This window comes from Telmatherina bonti, assembly GCF_933228915.1.
Source record: "Telmatherina bonti genome assembly, chromosome: 13".
NCBI classification, from domain to species: domain Eukaryota; kingdom Metazoa; phylum Chordata; class Actinopteri; order Atheriniformes; family Telmatherinidae; genus Telmatherina; species Telmatherina bonti.
The window spans coordinates 23,075,107-23,092,119 of NC_136611.1; the positions used below are offsets into that span (position 1 = coordinate 23,075,107).

The window sequence follows — 17,013 nt, forward strand, 5'->3', positions numbered from 1 at the left end:
CAACTGTGCACGGCGTAACATTGACTGCTGAGCCCGAACAGTCACTTATATGACACGTCTGATGTGGGCCAGCCCCTACTATTCATCCCTTTGTGGTGCCGCCACACTGAGCAGCGTGACAATGAAGTGCAAAGCAGCAGTGGCAAAGAGGGCCAACTATAAGGATGGCCAATCTACTTATGCACCCCAGAGCTGACAGCTTGACATTTCTATTCACCACTCAAGAGTGGATGCAAGGGGGAAGAGATGAGAGAAGGGGGAGAGGAGGGACGAAAAAAAGGGGACAAAATGCTGTTTTTCTTTCAATCATCCTGTTGAATCTTGCCTACACAGTTGTGCTTTACAAGATGCCACTCACGAGTGTTTGTTGGTTTTTACTTCAGGCAGTTCAGCAGAATAGGGTGGTGCGCTGGGGAAGACAGATAAAAACAGGCGGACAAGTTGGCTGCTGATGTACCTGTTTGGACACTTTGGGCTCCTCTTCAATATATTTTTGTTCAGTGGGAGTCAACGTCCTGAGACCAGCTTTCACCTGGATAATGAAGTAAACACACACACACACACACACACACACACACACACACACACACACACACACACACACACACACACACACACACATACACACAATGTCAAACAGCAACTGTTAGAAAGTAGATGAGAAAGATGTTGGTGGTAATGGAGTGATTGTCCTAAATATATTTAAAGGATTTTATGCTGACATCACATGGGAGCACATGCATAAAGCGTGCCCCATGTCAGAGGCGAGAGAGAGAGCAGGAGACAGAGCTATAAAATGGCCGCTTTAGGACACACACAGCGATGGTGGATGGGTGAACAAAGGCTGCTGAGAGGGAGTCTTCGATAATTAAAGCCAAAACGAGGACGAGGGACGAGGGACAAGGGATGAGATGGAAGGAAGGGAGGGGGGGAGACAAACAGAATAAAGACAACAGCAGCGTAGAAGGGGTGAATGCTGGTGAGAACAAGAGAGGGATGAGAGTGAGAAGGGTGGGGAGGGGGGAGGGGGGGCAATATGAAAAAAAAAGGGGGGAAGAGACTCAAAAAAGCAAAAGAAAGACTTACAGCATTAAAAATCACGTCTATTTCGAGGAAGATGACCCCTTTTGTTGGCCCTGTCAGCTCCTTGCTTTTCAAGGCGTAGGCTTTGCGTTCTCCATTTTGGATCTGTGGGAGAGGGACATGACAGGCGTCTGTCTGGCAATACCCGGCTGAATCGGCTCCCCGGGCCACCTTTGAACCCCAGCTGCTGGCGCTGACAGGGAACCCAAAACAACTGTGGCAACTCTGACAAGTACCTGTTCATTACCCACTGCAGCTCGGCTCTGTCAAACAGAAATTAACTATCCTGGGGAATCATACTGTAGCAGAGCGCAGATATATGAGACACAGTTCTTTAACAGGCTTTCTATATTTTTTACCAAATATAAAAGTCGCAGTTCTTTTGTCTTTTTTTTCTCCAAATCACATCATTCTGCCTCTCTATCAACATCATGTTCATCTCATCTCTCATCCACTTAGTTTCCATCCTCTAAACTATCAATCTGCCTTTTTTTTCCCTCTCTGTGTTTCCTCAATTCTTTCACCTTCCTGTCAACTCTTTCTCTTTGAGAAAAATACCGGCGTCATCTGTGAAGTTGCAAAAATAACCTCTGTTTTTTATATCTTTCTCCATTTCCGATCTTTGTGTTCGTCTGCTGCATGTTCTTTCCGTGACTCCTGAGGGAGAGGAACAAGAAACAAAAATCTGCTTTTGACTCACATTTAGTAAAGGGATGGCCACCTTTCCCAGGAAGTCTGCACTTCTGTCTCGGTCCTCGTCATAAACAGTCACCGTCAGTACGGAGTGGATGTCTTTCACGTTGCTGGACCACACACAAAGACCGCAAGAGAAAATATGATACAACTGAAACAGTGGCAAACTGGCAATCTTGGAGGCTTTTAAATCCAGAAAATATGTAGAAAAATCATCAAAGATATGCAGCACCTTGTGAAAAAGTGTTTAAATGGCAAATGTCTTGTATTGTTAAAAAACTTTAATAAAAAGGAAACAACAAAAAAAAAAAAATTGTGTGAAAAATGTTGACGTAAAGTACAGCAGTGATGTGTGGAATTAATATGGAGTCAAAAAAAGAAATCAGCTCATTTCATCACTGATAATAATTAAAAAATAATAATAAAAGCATCTGCTTTAAAAAAGAAAGTAATGTAGGAATAGGTCAAGATTTGTATGAAAGTCAATTAAAAAAATAACTATATTGGAAATGAAAAAAAAGATTTTATGAACGGAATTAAGGTCAGATGTTTATGGCTATTTATATTTACACACAAATACATACATACACACACACACACACACACCTTATAATAATGTTTAAGCTTTTAATCTATAGCCTAGAATTACATTTTAAAAAGCACAATAGAACCTTTGAAGGCCATCAAAGACATACACTTCAGAGCTTCATTAAAATTTATCTGTCATATTTCTAATATTTGTTGTAATTAAACTCTTAAGTGATGAATGAAAGAACACTCACAAAGTGAAGACCTTGTTCCACTCTGGGTTGAGGTTTTTGTAGACAGTGTGTGTCTGAAGCCGATCATTGCTCAGTTCCACCACACAAAATGGGTCACTCTTACCTGCCAATCAGGAAAAAAAGTGGGATTTTTTTCTTCTTTTTCTTGTTTTTAATTTTAACTCACCACCAGGTTTATTTGATCGAAACTCTCACATTATTGAGACATATAGAGCATAGCAACCCCCACCCCCCAATTCCATGTGACAACCTTAAAAATTATGTACTTATCAAGACTGTAACAATATGATTCTTTTCCTTTAGCCCCACTGCTGTGCATATTAGACAACAGTATATCAGAGTAACTGCTGCAAGCCATTTCTATCAGAACCCTGGGAACATGGACAAGTAGAAGATAAGCTTCAGGACAACTGCGCCCTGGGCAGTCACAAGTAGGGGGTGGGGGAAAGAGAGGAGGAAGAGGACCTTGAAAGTAAACAGGACTAAATTCGATGGGGCTCCGAAGACCAGAGAACTTCTGTGTGGAAGATAAAGACAACAGCATGTCGGGTGTGAGAAACGTAGCCGGTCCATGATCAGTGACTCCAGAGGGAGCGAGTAGGATGTTAATGGGAATGATGAAAAAAAAAAAAAAAAAAAAAAACTTAACAGATGATGAACACAACATGAAAAATAAATTTAAAAAAAAGAGAATTTCAGGGTAAAAACAAAATCATCACCACCACTCCAGCTTATTTAAGTTTCATATGAAAATGAAAACATTTAAAATTACATTTATTCATTTTAGTTAATGTTTGTGTGTTTGTGTGTATATGTGTGTGTTTTTAGAAGCAGCAGTAAAAGTCAAATTTTTTGTTACAATTTTATTGGGAAAAAAAAGAAGACAAAAAAAACCAAAACTTGTTTTAGACTCATGAATCACAAATGTGGGATCTTTGTCATACTCTAAGAGTCCTAAATAGTTTGATATCCAGTGCACTGTGATTCATATATCACTAATTAGTTTCAACAAAACTTTTAGTTCAGAATTTTACTGCAATTATGTAATCGGGTAGGGAAATGGTGAGAAAGTCCACAATGAGGAAAATACTCTCCTCCTGGAATAGCGCAGTGCACTTTAATAATAAACCCAGTTCTGTCCTATATTTCCTCAATTTGTTTACCAAGATCTTGTGTTTCAAATTCTTTGTAAACAAAGGAGGAATGAGCCCAGCTCCCGGCGTCTGCCAGCCCACCTCCCATCGATCGCCTTAAGATGAATTGAAAACAACAAAACTCTTAATTTGGCTTTGATCATTACATTTTATTAAACACTGTCGGGAGCCACTGCACTGTTTGTTCAAGCTTATCAACTGGAAAAAAAGGATGGGTCATGAAGTTTAAAAAAATATATGTCCCAAATATTCACAGCAAAAATACTAACAATACCAAAATAGCATTGTTACACAATAACTATAAAATTCAATAGCTTTCGGATTTAATTCAAAGGCCCCAGACGCTTGTGTCCATCTGTGTGTGTGAGTCACTGGAGGTGTGTGAGTGTCATTGATTGGTGTGATTTTCTTCAAATGTTGTGACAAGGGCAGGACATTTAGTGGGTGTGCAAAGTAAATGTCACTGATCAATGCTGAAGCGTAGGTGTTGCCTTTCATATCTCTTTATGGCGATCTATTGATGTAGAGTGTTTCAAGTGGATATTGACAGCAATGACTTCTACGACTGAAAACAAGACACATTAAAATAGACAAAAGGCAGCAGACTGGAGAACTTTTTGCTTACGACATATAAACTGCCTGCAGACAATGTTTTGAGTTTAAATGTTATCATTTTTCCCTAATAGTCTGAATGCAAAAACAATGATTGGGATTGAAATTATGCAATTACAAATAACATTTTTAGGAGTTTTCATTTATCGTTTTTGCAGAAAAATCTTATATAAAAATTTCAAACCTTCCTTAATCTCCAGGAAGTGTCCGTATCATACTTGAGTATTATATGCACCTACAAATCAAATCTAATTTCATTTAAATGCAATCACCCAAATTATGCGATGGAAATTATTTCTGCAGCGACTTGTAACCCTCCCTCATGCACTCCCATTTTTTCCTCTAATATTCTGTTTTTAATGACACGGATAGATGTGTTGCTGCAGTGAGCCAGTTGTTAGTGGTGATGAACTTTCACCTTATTGGCCGCTAGCACCAGAGGCGGCTGTCTTAACCGATTACACGCTCGGGTTTGAGCGCCACTCAGCGATCATCCAGGTAATGTCCAAGTAAAGCTCCTCCCCCCTCTGGGTCCCATCTCTGTGGCACTAGCAGGCAAAGGAGTGGGCTCAAATTAATTTCAGAGTGCTCTGAGATAAGTGTGGAGGATGAATGCAGTATAGACGAAGAAGCGTACTGTAATTGCCTCAAAAGCCTACAGTTCGCAAGGAGTTTGAGGTTGTTGGGTGAATGCACGCTTATGTTCCTTATTATCACAATTAATTACAGTATTATCCAGTTTGATAACTGGAACAGGTGTATTTCTTCTGCTTTTAACCTTTTGTGTTGTTAAATATGTTGCAGAATAAAATCTATATAAATCTAAACTTTGCAGAAATAATTAAAAAAAAAAAAAAAGGAAACACGCTGTGGTTCTGATGAGTCTGCTGCTGCATGTGCTTGTGTGTTCGTGTGTGTGCGTCACGAATGAAATGTTCTAACTGTTTAGCATCCACTCAGAGGGACAAGAGCTGGCACACAAAAGGGATTGTTGGTTTTAGAGACTATTTTCAGTTATCCTACTTGCACTGGAGTGGAGCTACTCCACAAAAACACTCCAATTAGAGAGAGAGATGGCCAGAGGAGTGGGAGAGAGGAGGAGGAGGAGAAAAAAAAAGATGGGAGCGAAGACAGGCAGCTTGAATGGGCAAGAGATGGTGAACTCTCTCTTTCTCACTGACCTCCTCTCTCCGTCTCCCCCTGTCTGTCTGTCTGTTTGTATGTCCTTCTGTTTCCCTCTCACCTTGCTCCTGACCCTCTCTTGGTCTAGGTTGTTAAAATAGGGCGTTCATGTGGTGAGGGCTCTTATGGGGCTCTTACAGAGAGATTGTTTCTGCCAGTGACACGCACAAAGACACACAAACACACACAAACACACACACACACACACACAGCATCAGACCCAAAACTGAAATAAGCCATCCAGAAACCACTTCTTTGGCGATGAGTTCACTTACTCTTCACTTGCTTAAGTGTCAACTGGCTGAAAGAGAATATCATCTAAGGAGTAAAATTATTTACACACATATATATATATATATATATATATATATATATATATATATATATATATATATATATATATATATATATATATATATATATATATATATATATATATATATATATATGTACACATACACATATATATGCATATATTTTTTTTTATTTTTTGTCATTTTCAAGTGCATATATGTTCAATTAAAGCTTCAAATGGAACTGTGATTCTAATTATCAGGCTCCAAGAATAGAGTTATAACACTAAATCCATAAACTGATCAAGATGTTACTTTCTAAATCTAAACTACAAATTAAAGTTTGGACACATGCTCCCAACAGGTTTGATGGAAATATGTGTCCAAACTTTTGACTGGTGCTGCCTGAAATACATTTCTGATTTATCCAAATATTACTATCAGTCTGCCTCAATGATCTGTCATGATGTCAGATCTAATGAAAATGTCAAACATGTAAGCTTAAGTTAAAAGTGTCAGTCTTAATAGAAACCAAGTCAGAAAAATGAACTAATCTGAAACGTAACGCTTTGTCAATGGTCATTTAAAACAGGCAGGAACGATTGGAAGACAAACAGCTAACAGATATTTCCACACTTTTGTCATGTTTATGGGTTTTATTTTTTACTTCAGAAGAATCCACAAAGCTTAGAGTGAATGATGAGCTCGAAACCAAAGTCACGCAACACTTTTCTGCTCCGAATGGGGTACATGAACCAAAGAGCCATTAGCCTTGCACTCTCACTGCTCCTGTCACTCCCCGCAATAACCCAGATCAACCAGCTTCACTCTGTATTTGCTAATGGGACTGTGAATGTTTCAAATGGAGAAAAACTGGAGACTCTGTCTTCCTCACACATGCATGAACACGCACACACATACATACACACACACAATTCTTTCTCTTGTTACTAGATAATACAGACTGAAAAACTAGGCCTGTCCACTGTAGACCTAATTAAAAGTAAAATTAATGGAGGATGGAGGATTCAGAGAGAGCAAGCAGAGAGAGCACAGGAGGAGGGAGGAGAGAGATTTGTTGGTTCAAATGTGTGTTTTTTCTCTATTATTCAAATGAACAGTCTGCATCTTTCCAAAAAAAAAAAAAAAAAAAAAAAAATTAAAATGTGGAGACCAATTTAACGTCCAGCAAAAAGTAAAAGCAGACTGTGTGAGGATTTTCATAAAGGATCATCTCCTACTCTGTAATTAGACCCCGGCTTTATCTTTGTTAGAATTATGGCAGATTGCCGATGGCGGACAATGTGCAAGAGCTCCTACAATTATTTAATAATTTGTTCCAGATATTAAGCATAAGTTATTTAGAGTAATGCTTATCAGATGTCAAAGTAGTTTTTACTTTGATAGTAGAAATACAGACAGGAAAATATTTCATGTCAAGAACACTAAACTAACTTTTGTGAACGTAGACAATGAATACATTTTAAATTGTGTCGTTTAGACTGAAGCTTATTGTCTTACCTGTAACATCTGCTGCCATGAGTCCCTCAGCCCTAATGACCTTAACCTGCACCACGCCAACATCTTTCAAGTTGTTGAATGACCTCCAGAGGCTCTGCAACATCATGGGGACAGAGGTGAAAAGTCAAAGAGGATGGCAAATTAGCATTTAAGTGAAAGGCAGGTCAATAGCCTGACATTTCATTAAGAGAGGAAAGGGTAAAATATGTCCTTTACTGGTCTTCATTTGAGAACGTAGAGCTGGCATTTATAGTTGAATCTGACAAAGGACAAATGGCTGAATTTAATTCAACAACACAGCTGTGATTGTCAGTTTGAAATCTTCTTAACTTTGCCCTTTTTAAAAGAAATATCTGACTGTGATAAGGAACGTGAACGATGCAAATGCTTCCAAAATAGCACAAAAAGATAACTTCAGGAGAACAACAGACATGTTGATTAATTAAACACATTTAAGAAAGCAACATCACAAAGCTTTAAAACAGTTTGGATTAACGGCATGTCAGAAGGATCCATCAAAAATGTCTGGGGGAAAAAGTTCATATTACTTTAAATCAAAATGGCAAATATAAAGGATTTTCTGTGCATTAGTGAAAACTGGTGTTTGGATTAACGGCATGTCAGAAGGATCCATCAAAAATGTCTGGGGAAAAAAGTTCATATTACTTTAAATCAAAATGGCAAATATAAAGGATTTTCTGTGCATTAGTGAAAACTGGTGTTTTAGGCACAAGAATCACAGCTAGCAGGGATAATTTGCACATGACGTGATCTCAGAGATATTAATGTGTCTTTGTGTGTTAGCCTCATAGGGAGAGACTGAGAAAATTAAGCTGATATGATCATAGAAATTTTATCATTAGGAGATTAAACTGTTGAAACATGATTGGCAGTGATATCATACGTATATGGAAAACACACACACACACACACACACACACACACACACACACACACACACACACACTGACCACCAGAGATGCAATGAAGCCTCTGTGACTTTCTAAACTAAGAGTAGGCATGCTGTATGCACAAGGTTTTAATAACTTAGGAAAAGGAGGGGTGATTGTATTAAAAGTGGTCTGTAAAGCAGGTGAATAAAGGCAAACCCGTGGAGATCAATGGCCTGGCCATGAGGCATGGGCGTACTCTGACAGATGCACAAACAATCATGAACTTCTGCTTTTGTTCACACCCAAACACTCAGGTATAAACACATTCGTAAAAAAAAAAAAAAAAAAACTTATGTCGAGGCCAAATTGAGTAGCATGTCGGCGTGTCTTAAAAGCAAGAGTGGAAATGCACTTCACTTCAATTTATTTCTCTCTCTCTCTGGCAATAACCCCTTCCATCCCCACAGGAGTAATTATAATTTAAATTTCAGAGTCAGGGCCAGGCTACAGACTTAATTCATTATTACCAACTCTGTCAGACTCTGCCTGTTTCCAGCGATATCATTGTCCAAAAGCTCTCTAAAGGAGATGAGAGGGGGAGAGTGTGTGAAAGAAAAAGAGGAGAAAGAGTGTGCAAAAGAGAAACATACAGAGAGAGAGAGAGAGAGAGAGAGAGGGGACAACTCTCAATTTTAAGGCACGATTTCTCTGAAGATACAGCTGCTTGTTGTGATTACTGAGAAGAATCCAAGAAAAGAGATAGAAAGAGAAAAGAGTCAGAAAGAGGGCATGAGGGAGGCTGCAGAGGAGGGCAAACTATTGGCTGACTAGTTTGTGTGATGGGATTCAAACAGTAGCATTAACATGACTTGAGCTATAAGCCTGGTACGGCAAGATGTGACTTCGTTTAGATTTAGATTGTGTTTATTTGCTTAAAAAAAACCCTAATTCAAATAAACAAACCCCATTTTAAACTGGATCTTCATGAAAGGATCAAGTACGGGACGATTTCACATTGCACCCTTCAGTTTTGTTAAATTTCCGACAGTATTACAATGTTAATTGTCCTTTAAATACACAGATACAAAAAAAAAAAAAAAAAAAAAAAATATCGTCCTTCACCTTCCCCAACCATTCCTTCACTCTTCATCCCCTCCTCCCACCCTACAGACTCCCTGAGGGGACATCCAGCATTCGGCCTCAATCCATGATTGCAAGTGAAAGCACCCCCATCCTCCACAAGGATTCAAATCCTCATCAGCAGGACAGACAGCAATATTGTAGAACTGGACAAACAGGTAGTGTAAGTGCTGTGAATACAGCTAAGCGAGGCATTACTGTTCATGATTTGTCCAGCAGAGGGCGCACTTTTATTTTGATAGTGCATTCCAGTAGATCGTTGTTACTTCCTGTTTTACCCTCTTCACGTGTTACACGCGACATTTTTCGGCAGTCGAGAGGATATTAGATAGCGGACATTGTTGTTATGTTTTGATCAGCAAGAAAATGTTTTTTTGTTTTATAAAGCCAACCCCCTCCCATTCGGAGCTGCAAGCGGGCAAAGTGGTCAGTAGAAATGAATGTGAACCTTTATTTCCTTTATTTTTATGAACTGCATAAATTCATTGTTTTATTTTGTGCCTGTTTTGTAGTTCTACGGTGGTCTATGATGCAACGTGGTGCTAGCTGTGCTAGTTTTAAGTGCATCAATAAAGAAACCCATCTGTAGTCAAAGAACCGGAGTCCTCGCATGCTTGAATGGGCGGCATAGTAGAACACTTCACCGTGCCAAGGGTGAAGACTCCAACTTAAGACGGAATCGCGGTGGCCGTTTGAAGACGTCGGGTAGAGGAAAGTCTGCAGTTGAAGATGTTTCGTCTCTTCGTGTGGTGAAACTCTGCGCGGGAACGGTTAAAGAACAGCGTAAACAAGGTTGAACAAGAGTACGGTGAAGAAAACGGCTCGGAAGAAGCACGAGTACAGAACTGCCACTGAACTTTCCAGCGCACTTGGATTTCACTTCATTCATCTTAAAGGAACAGCGAACTTTTCCCTATACTACATACACCTGTCTGCATAACAGGAGCCGAGAGACTGCAGAAGTAAACGCCAGTCATCACGTTGTATAAGGTATTCAGTTCTCATATTTCTGTATTGAAAGTGTGCGCACTGGACTTTGATTGCGTGCAGGTTGCATTGAGTAATATACGGTGCAACTGAATGTATATGCAATTTATTTTACAAGTAACCTACTCAAGAGAGTCATGTTGATATTTCATCATTAAGATTAAGTCATATACAGAATTCATACCATTCTACCCCTCTATTTACATTTCAGAAATATGTTTCATACATCCATTCCATAACACAATTTAGTGACAAACATCCCATTTTCACAACCATATTGAAAGCAAAATATATTGATTTACTGTACATTTTTATGACTTTGAATGGTCTGATATCGCACAGAACATGTCGCAAAAGGGTGTTATGGAGCTTACACGTTCATCAGCAGAGACAGCTGATATTAACGAACAAGTGGAAGCAACCACAAAGGAATCGCAAGATCAACATGAGACACACACACTGGCCGATATTAAGGAAACAGATGTATCAGTGACTGTAGAATCACTGCGTCACGCTAAAGTAGATTCCCAGCCTGCGGCCACTAGAAAGAGTGAACGCACGCGAAAGCTCACTGAAAGGGGACAAGCTCTAGTAGACGATAAATTGAAGGATCTAAAGGTAAACTTCAAAAGGGCATATGAGAGGTGGAAGCACAACATAAATGGACTGAGAAAAGCCATGAAGTATGATGATGATTCTGAGCTAATGGACATCATGAGTAAAATAAATACAAACCAAGTTGAGATCGATGCCATTTATGTCAAAATAAGAGACATTTTACACTCAGATCATCCCGACTCAGAAGTCCGCAGAATCAACGACAGATGCCAAGCACTAACCATAGTTGCGAACAAAAAGGCTAAGCAGTTCCTCAGTGATGGTGGTTCAGAACTTTCAGCTTGGCCTGATGCTGAATCTGTGTTTGAAACTACAACCTCCAATGTCTCTTTATCTATAAAGACCAGACAGTCTGGACAGTCTTCATACATTTCATTAAGTGCTAAACAAGCAGCAGCGGAAGCAGCTGCCACCAAAGAGGTACTAAAAATAATGAAAACACAGAATGAGCAAGAAGAAGAAATCCGAAGACTTGAGCAGGAAGATCAAATTCTAGCAGCTGAAAATGAAGCAGAAAATGCAAGGAACAGAGCCCAGTTTATAGCAGAAAGTGCTACTAGAAAAATGAAACTGGAGGAGATAAGGAACGAAATTGGTCGGTTAGAAGAACTCAAAAGGCTCAATGCAGCCAAGGCAAGGCTAAAGGTGTACTCTGAAGGTGTTCTTAGTGACGATGAAGAGGATCATCTCTCATTTCCTGTTCCACAACATTCAGCACTTTCACAAGCTCTCCCCTCACAAGAACAGCCACTTCAAGTGCCTCAAGCACATCAAGCCAAGCCCACCTCAACCCGACAAGCTAAAGTTCCACAGCCATACCAAGCTACAGTCAATAAAGACCCAACCTTACATCCTCCTATCTACACCTCAGTATCTATGCCACAATCAGTCACATTTACCAAGGCAACCATGGGTTATCAGCACATACCCACTCAGCCTCTTTACATGCAGCAAACTAACTTCACTCAAGCCCCTCCCACTCAAATAGCAACATCAGACGCCTCTCACAATATGTCTAATGAGCTGGTGAGAACATTAGCCGAAGCTATTACTGCAAATCGCATTCCAATTCCAGAGCCTGCAGTTTTCACAGGAGATCCCCTCAAGTACAATGATTGGAGGCTTTCCTTTTACGCTCTAATTGAGCGGAAGAACCTCCCAGTCCAAGAAAAACTGTTCTTCCTACGCAAATATGTCAGTGGTGCTGCCAAGAAAGCTATAGAAGGGCATTTTCTGTCAGGAACAGAAACGGCATATAGTGCTGCCTGGAACGTCCTTGAAGACAGATTTGGCAACCCCTTCCTGATTGCTAAATCATACCGTGACCAGATACACTCATGGCGCAAAATCAGCCCAAAGGATACTCAAAATCTTCGCGAGTTTGTCGATCTTCTGAGCAGTGTCGAATCAGCTATGTCCTATGTACCAGGTCTACAAGTTCTCAATGATTGTGTGGAAAATCAAAGGATAGTGCAAAAACTACCAGACTGGCTCAGTTCACGGTGGAATAGAACAGTGGTAGCAATTCAGGATGAAACCAATGCATTCCCCAATTTCAAGGATTTTGTATCATTCCTCAATAAGGAGGCTCGTATTGCCTGCCACCCCATCACATCCTGGCAAGCTATGAATCCAAAGGAAGAGATATCAAAGTCAAGCGAACGAGACAACTCTAAGGGGCATCAAAGACGTAACGTTGGTGCCAACACATTCACTACAAGCTCGAGTGAAAGGACAGACAGCAAGTGCCTGTTCTGCCAAAAGCCAAACCACACTCTTCACAAGTGTCGCAAGTTCATTGAAAAGCCGATTGAAGAGAGAGTGAGGTTTGTGCAGCGAGAGAAACTTTGTTTTGGCTGCCTCGAAACTGGCCATCAATCTAAGACCTGCAAAACAAGAAGCAAATGTGATGCATGTGAAAAACATCATCCAACATGCTTACATCAAAACCGTGAGACAAAGGAACAAAACCAAGGAAAGAAACCTAAGGAAAATCAGTCAAATGAAAATAATGACAAAGATGAATTGAAACAAAACCAGCCTAGGGAAGGTAATAGTGACAAAGGAAAAGGGTTCAAGCCAAAAAGGACACAAGAGCCAGATGGGGCTACCTCTCTCAGAATAGTCAGAGAAAAAAGTGGCACTCATACCTCATCAATTGTTCCAGTCTATGTGTCCACACCAAACGAGCCAGACAAGGAAGTGTTGGTGTATGCCTTGCTTGACACTCAGAGTGACACCACCTTCATCTTAAAGGATATAGCTGACACACTGAATGCTAAGAGAGATCCAGTAAAGCTCAAGGTATCTACAATAACTTCAAGAACGAAGGTCGTGTCCAGCGAAAGGGTGACAGGTCTTCAAGTGAGAGGTATGAAGTCTGAGACCAAGATCAAGCTTCCAGTAAGCTACACCAGGGAGTACATACCAGCAAACAGAGCCCATATACCCACAAGTGAAACGGCAAGGTCCTGGCCTCACTTAGAACACCTGGCAGATGAGATGCCCCAAGAACTTGACTGCGAAGTAGGGTTGCTAATCGGCTATAACTGTTCTCAAGCTCTGGCTCCCAGAGATGTCATCCATGGTGGCGAAGAGCAGCCTTTCGCGCTCAAGTCTGCGCTGGGTTGGAGCATCATTGGCTACAGCAGTGTTGCCACTGACTATGAAGATGAAATAGGTGTGAGCCACCGTGTAATCACAAGGGAAGTCAGACCAACTATCATGCCTCATGCTGAGCTCAAGTCTGAGGTCCACTTCACCTGCAGAACCCAAGTTAAAGAGATAATCTCTCCCTCAGACATAATTAAGGTGTTTGAGTCAGACTTTGCTGAAAGGACAAAGGAAGAAGTTCCAGTATCACAAGAAGACCTTCAGTTCCTCACCAAGCTGAAGGAGGGCATCAAGCAGAAGCCAGACGGACACTATGAGATGCCATTGCCCTTCAAGAAAGAGAGGCCTAATCTGCCAAACAACAGGTCATGTGCAGAACATCGACTAAAATGCCTAAAGAAGCGTCTGAAAGGGGATGAGAAATACTGCAAGGATTATGTGACTTTCATGAAGGACATAATAGCACGAGGTGACGCTGAAAGAGTGCCAGAGACAGAAATAGATAGGCAAAGGTCCTGGTATATTCCTCACCATGGGGTTTATCACCCCAAAAAACCTGAAAAGATTAGAGTTGTGTTTGACTGTTCGGCCAAGTTTTGCAGTACATCACTCAACGAACATCTGCTGACTGGACCAGACCTCACAAATACACTTGTTGGGGTCTTGTGTCGTTTTAGAAAGGGAAAGGTGGCAATCATGTGTGACGTGGAGCGTATGTTTCATCAGTTTCACGTCACACCACAAGACCAGGATTACCTTCGATTCCTTTGGTGGGACACAGACAAGATGGAGGATCCACCATCAGTGTATCGTATGAAGGTCCACTTATTTGGTGCTGCGTCTTCGCCAGGATGCGCCAATTTCGGTCTCAAACATCTGGCAGCCAAAGAAGAAGGCAAGTTCAGTGAGCCAACAGTGAGGTTCATTCAACGTAACTTTTATGTCGATGATGGGTTGACAAGCATTGATAGTGAAACTGAAGCAATCCAGCTCGTCCAAGAAGCGCGGGAGCTCTGTGGGACTGGAAGACTCCGCTTACACAAATTTATCAGTAACAACAAGAAAGTGCTTGACTCAATCCCAAGAGAAGAACGTGCCGAAGGAGTAACTGACCTGGACATGGCTCTTGGAAAATACAAGATGGAACGAGCGCTTGGGGTCCAATGGTGCACCAGCTCTGACAAGTTCCAGTTCCAAGTTACAATTAAGAAGAATCCTTTCACTCGGAGAGGAGTGTTGTCGACTGTAGCTTCGGTCTTTGATCCTCTTGGATTTCTCGCACCTTTTATCCTAACAGGAAAAAGGATCCTACAAAGGATGTGCCAGGACAAGATAGGTTGGGACGAACCACCTCCTGACAACCTTAAGCTACACTGGGCAGACTGGCTGCAAGATCTCCATAATCTGTCCTCGGTGGAAGTACCACGGTGCTACACTCCATCAACAGCTAGGGAAGTTCAGCAGTATGAACTCCACCATTTTTCTGATGCTAGTTCATCTGGCTACGGAGAATGTTCTTACCTCAGAACTGTCTTCAAATCCAAGGAAGTACACTGCACACTTGTTATGGGAAAGGCAAGAGTTGCACCTACGAAAGTTACAACAATCCCAAGACTAGAACTGTCGGCTGCGGTAGTAGCTGCAAGAACAAGTGAAATACTCAGACAAGAGATGGAGTTGGAAGGTCTAAAGGAATACTTTTGGACGGACTCAAAGGTCGTCCTTGGATATATCAATAACGACGCAAGGCGTTTTCATGTATTTGTAGCCAATCGAATCCAGCAGATTAAGTCAAGTACAGAACCAAGTCAGTGGCGATATGTTTCCTCTGAAGACAACCCAGCTGACCACGCGTCTCGCGGGCTTTCTGCCAAAGAGCTCATGGACTCAAATTGGTTTACTGGACCCAGTTTTTTATGGCAAAAGGAACTACCTAAAGAAGATGAGACTAAGGTCAACGCGATCGTCAATGATCCAGAACTCAAAGGAGCACAGGTTCTTACAACCAAAGCAAAGGAGGAGAGAACGGTGTCAGATCGCCTAAAGAAGTTCTCAGATTGGAAAAGAGTAGTAAAGGCCATAGCAAGACTTAAGCGTCGTGCAAAGGAAGCAAAAGGTCTAAATACAAGATCGAATGAAGTTACCACACTTGAAGAAAGACAAGAAGCTGAACAATTCATTATCCATGAAGTTCAAGGAGAAGCATTCAGTGAAGAGATCAAAGCTCTCAAACAAAAGAAAGAGGTCCATCAGAACAAGTCAACTTACCTGCACAAGTTGAGCCCCTTTGTGGACAGCCTTGGTATCTTGAGGGTGGGAGGAAGATTGACTCAAGCTGCACTCCATCCGCATGTCAGACACCCAGCCATTCTCCCAAAAGGGCATCACGTCTCTCATCTCTTAGTGAAGCATTACCACGAGAAGGTGTGTCATCAGGGTCGTGGAATGACAATCAATGAAGTACGTGCCAATGGATTCTGGATCCTTGGATGTAGCAGTGCAGTGTCATCTCTCATCTTCAAGTGCATCAAGTGCAGAAAGTTAAGAAGGTCCAGTCAAGAACAAAAAATGGCTGATCTTCCACTTGAGAGAACAGAAAGCACGCCTCCATTCACGTACAGTGGCGTGGACTGTTTTGGACCATTTTATGTCAGAGAAGGAAGGAAGGAGATGAAGAAATACGGGCTCATATTTACATGTATGTGCTCAAGAGCCATTCACATAGAGGTACTGGATGACCTCACTACTGACGCCTTCCTGAACGCATTGCGCTGCTTTATTGCAATAAGAGGCAATGTGAGACAACTCCAAAGCGACCAAGGCACCAACTTTGTTGGTGCACGGAATGAGTTTCAAGAACTGATGAGAGGACTAACAGAAGAACGTGCGAAAGAACTGGGATGCAGTTTTGTCATGAACCCTCCTGCTTCCAGTCACATGGGTGGTGTCTGGGAGAGACAGATCCGCACTGTAAGGAGTGTCCTCACCTCTATCCTTGACCAGTCTGCAAGCCGATTAGATAGCTCATCCCTGAGAACATACTTATATGAAGTGATGGCTATTGTGAATAGCAGACCCTTAACTGCTGTTCATCTCAATGACCCATCAGGCCCAGAACCCTTGACTCCCAATCACATACTCACAATGAAGTCTTCAGTTATTATGCCCCCACCTGGAGAGTTTGTGAAGGAGGATCTCTATCTTCAGAAAAGGTGGAAGAGAGTTCAGTTTCTGTCAAATGAGTTCTGGACCAGGTGGAAAAAGGACTACTTACTTAATCTGCAGCAAAGACGGAAATGGACTAAGGACAGGAGAAATGCTAAAGTAAATGACATTGTCCTGCTGCTAGATGAGGACTTGCCAAGAAATCAGTGGAAGTTGGCAAGGGTAGTAGAAGTCTTCCCAGCTGCTGATAATAGGGTCAGAAGAGTCAAACTGTTGG

At 41.3% G+C, this 17,013-nt stretch overlaps 1 protein-coding gene across 1 annotated transcript in view; it reads right to left on the minus strand.

Moving 5' to 3' along the window:
- Positions 1 to 17,013, minus strand: part of LOC306764706 (multiple C2 and transmembrane domain-containing protein 1-like) — a 144,324-nt gene that overhangs the window by 45,950 nt on the left and 81,361 nt on the right. The window contains exons 10-14 of the mRNA XM_079251921.1: positions 7,321 to 7,414; positions 2,559 to 2,661; positions 1,784 to 1,886; positions 1,087 to 1,188; positions 458 to 532 (exon numbers count right to left, since the gene is read on the minus strand). Coding sequence (XP_079108047.1) covers positions 458 to 532; positions 1,087 to 1,188; positions 1,784 to 1,886; positions 2,559 to 2,661; positions 7,321 to 7,414 — 477 coding nt within the window. The remainder of the gene's footprint in view (positions 1 to 457; positions 533 to 1,086; positions 1,189 to 1,783; positions 1,887 to 2,558; positions 2,662 to 7,320; positions 7,415 to 17,013) is intronic.